The sequence below is a fragment of the Eimeria mitis genome, genomic scaffold (genome assembly GCF_000499745.2).
Source record: "Eimeria mitis Houghton genomic scaffold, Emh_scaff1725, whole genome shotgun sequence".
In the NCBI taxonomy this organism is placed as follows: Eukaryota; Apicomplexa; class Conoidasida; order Eucoccidiorida; family Eimeriidae; genus Eimeria; species Eimeria mitis.
In genome coordinates, this window is record NW_013570042.1 from 1 (window position 1) to 1,109 (window position 1,109).

A 1,109-nucleotide genomic window follows, 5' to 3' on the forward strand; every position below is an offset into this window, starting at 1 on the left:
TATATATATATATATATATATATATACTTTTTTTTTATTAATGTACATATATACATGTACATATCCAAGGACATCAATTTGTTTTTCATTTTTTGTTTCCTCGTGCTTTATATTTTAATTAAACAAAAAAGTTAAATTAAACAAAAACAAAAAAAAAATAAATAAATTTATACACCCCACTACAGCAGCAGCAACAGCAGCAGCAACAGCAGCGGCAACAGCAGCAGCAGCAGCAGCAGCAGCAGCAGTTTCGATGATCGGCAGCAAAGAATGCAGCTAAATAATAAAAAAACCAAAAAAATAAAAAATAAAATAATAAATATAATTATTATTTAATTTATTATTTTATTTTATTTCGTTTTTATCTCCTTTTTCTTCTTTTTCTTTTTTTTTTTTTCAGGTGTATATGCAGCTCCACCGAGCACGGGGTGTATGCATACACAGCAGCAGCAGCAGCATATTGTTTGTATATGTAATTATTTATTTTATTTTTATTTATTTTTTATTTTCTTTTATTTATTTTTTGTTTTTATTTCTTCTTTTATCCACTAAAGCATCGCTGCGGTGTACATACACCCCAGCCTCGTGGCTGCTGCTCCCACCTGCATGCGTTTGTTTTCTTCTTTTTTCTCTTTTCCTTTAATAGTAAAACAAAAAAAATATAAATACTTACAAATAAACAAACAACAAGTGCAGCAGCAGCAGCAACATCAGCAGCAGCAACCGCAACACCACTAGCAGCAACAGCAGCAACAACTGCAGCAGCAACAGCAGCAGCAGCAGCAGCAGCAGCAGCAACAACACGGGTTTCAGCCGAAAGAGGCCAGCTGGTTGAGGACACACAGCAAGAAGCAAACTGTAGCTGGAGGAGAAGTCTGCTGCTGCTGCTGCAGCAGCAGGAGCTGCTGCAGCAGCAGCAGCAGCAGCAGCAGCCAGCAGCAGCAGCAGCAGCAGCAGCAAAACGAATATCGCAGCAGCATATTCTGTTTTCGTTTTACAATGGTTTGATAGTTATAGATAATGAGGCAGCAGCAGCAGCTACAGCAACAGCAGCTGCAGCAGCAGCTGCAGCAGCAGCAGCAACAGCAGCTGCAACAGCACCTGCAGCA

At 38.5% G+C, this 1,109-nt stretch overlaps 1 protein-coding gene across 1 annotated transcript in view; it reads left to right on the forward strand.

Annotated features, from left to right (window-relative positions):
• Nucleotides 1–1,020: 1,020 nt before the first annotated feature.
• EMH_0042470 (uncharacterized protein) overlaps nt 1,021–1,109 on the forward strand; it is a gene marked incomplete at both ends in the record, with an annotated part of 402 nt that continues 313 nt past the window's right edge. Inside the window, one exon of the mRNA XM_013495740.1 lies at nt 1,021–1,107. Within this exon, the coding sequence (XP_013351194.1) occupies nt 1,021–1,107 (87 nt within the window). The remainder of the gene's footprint in view (nt 1,108–1,109) is intronic.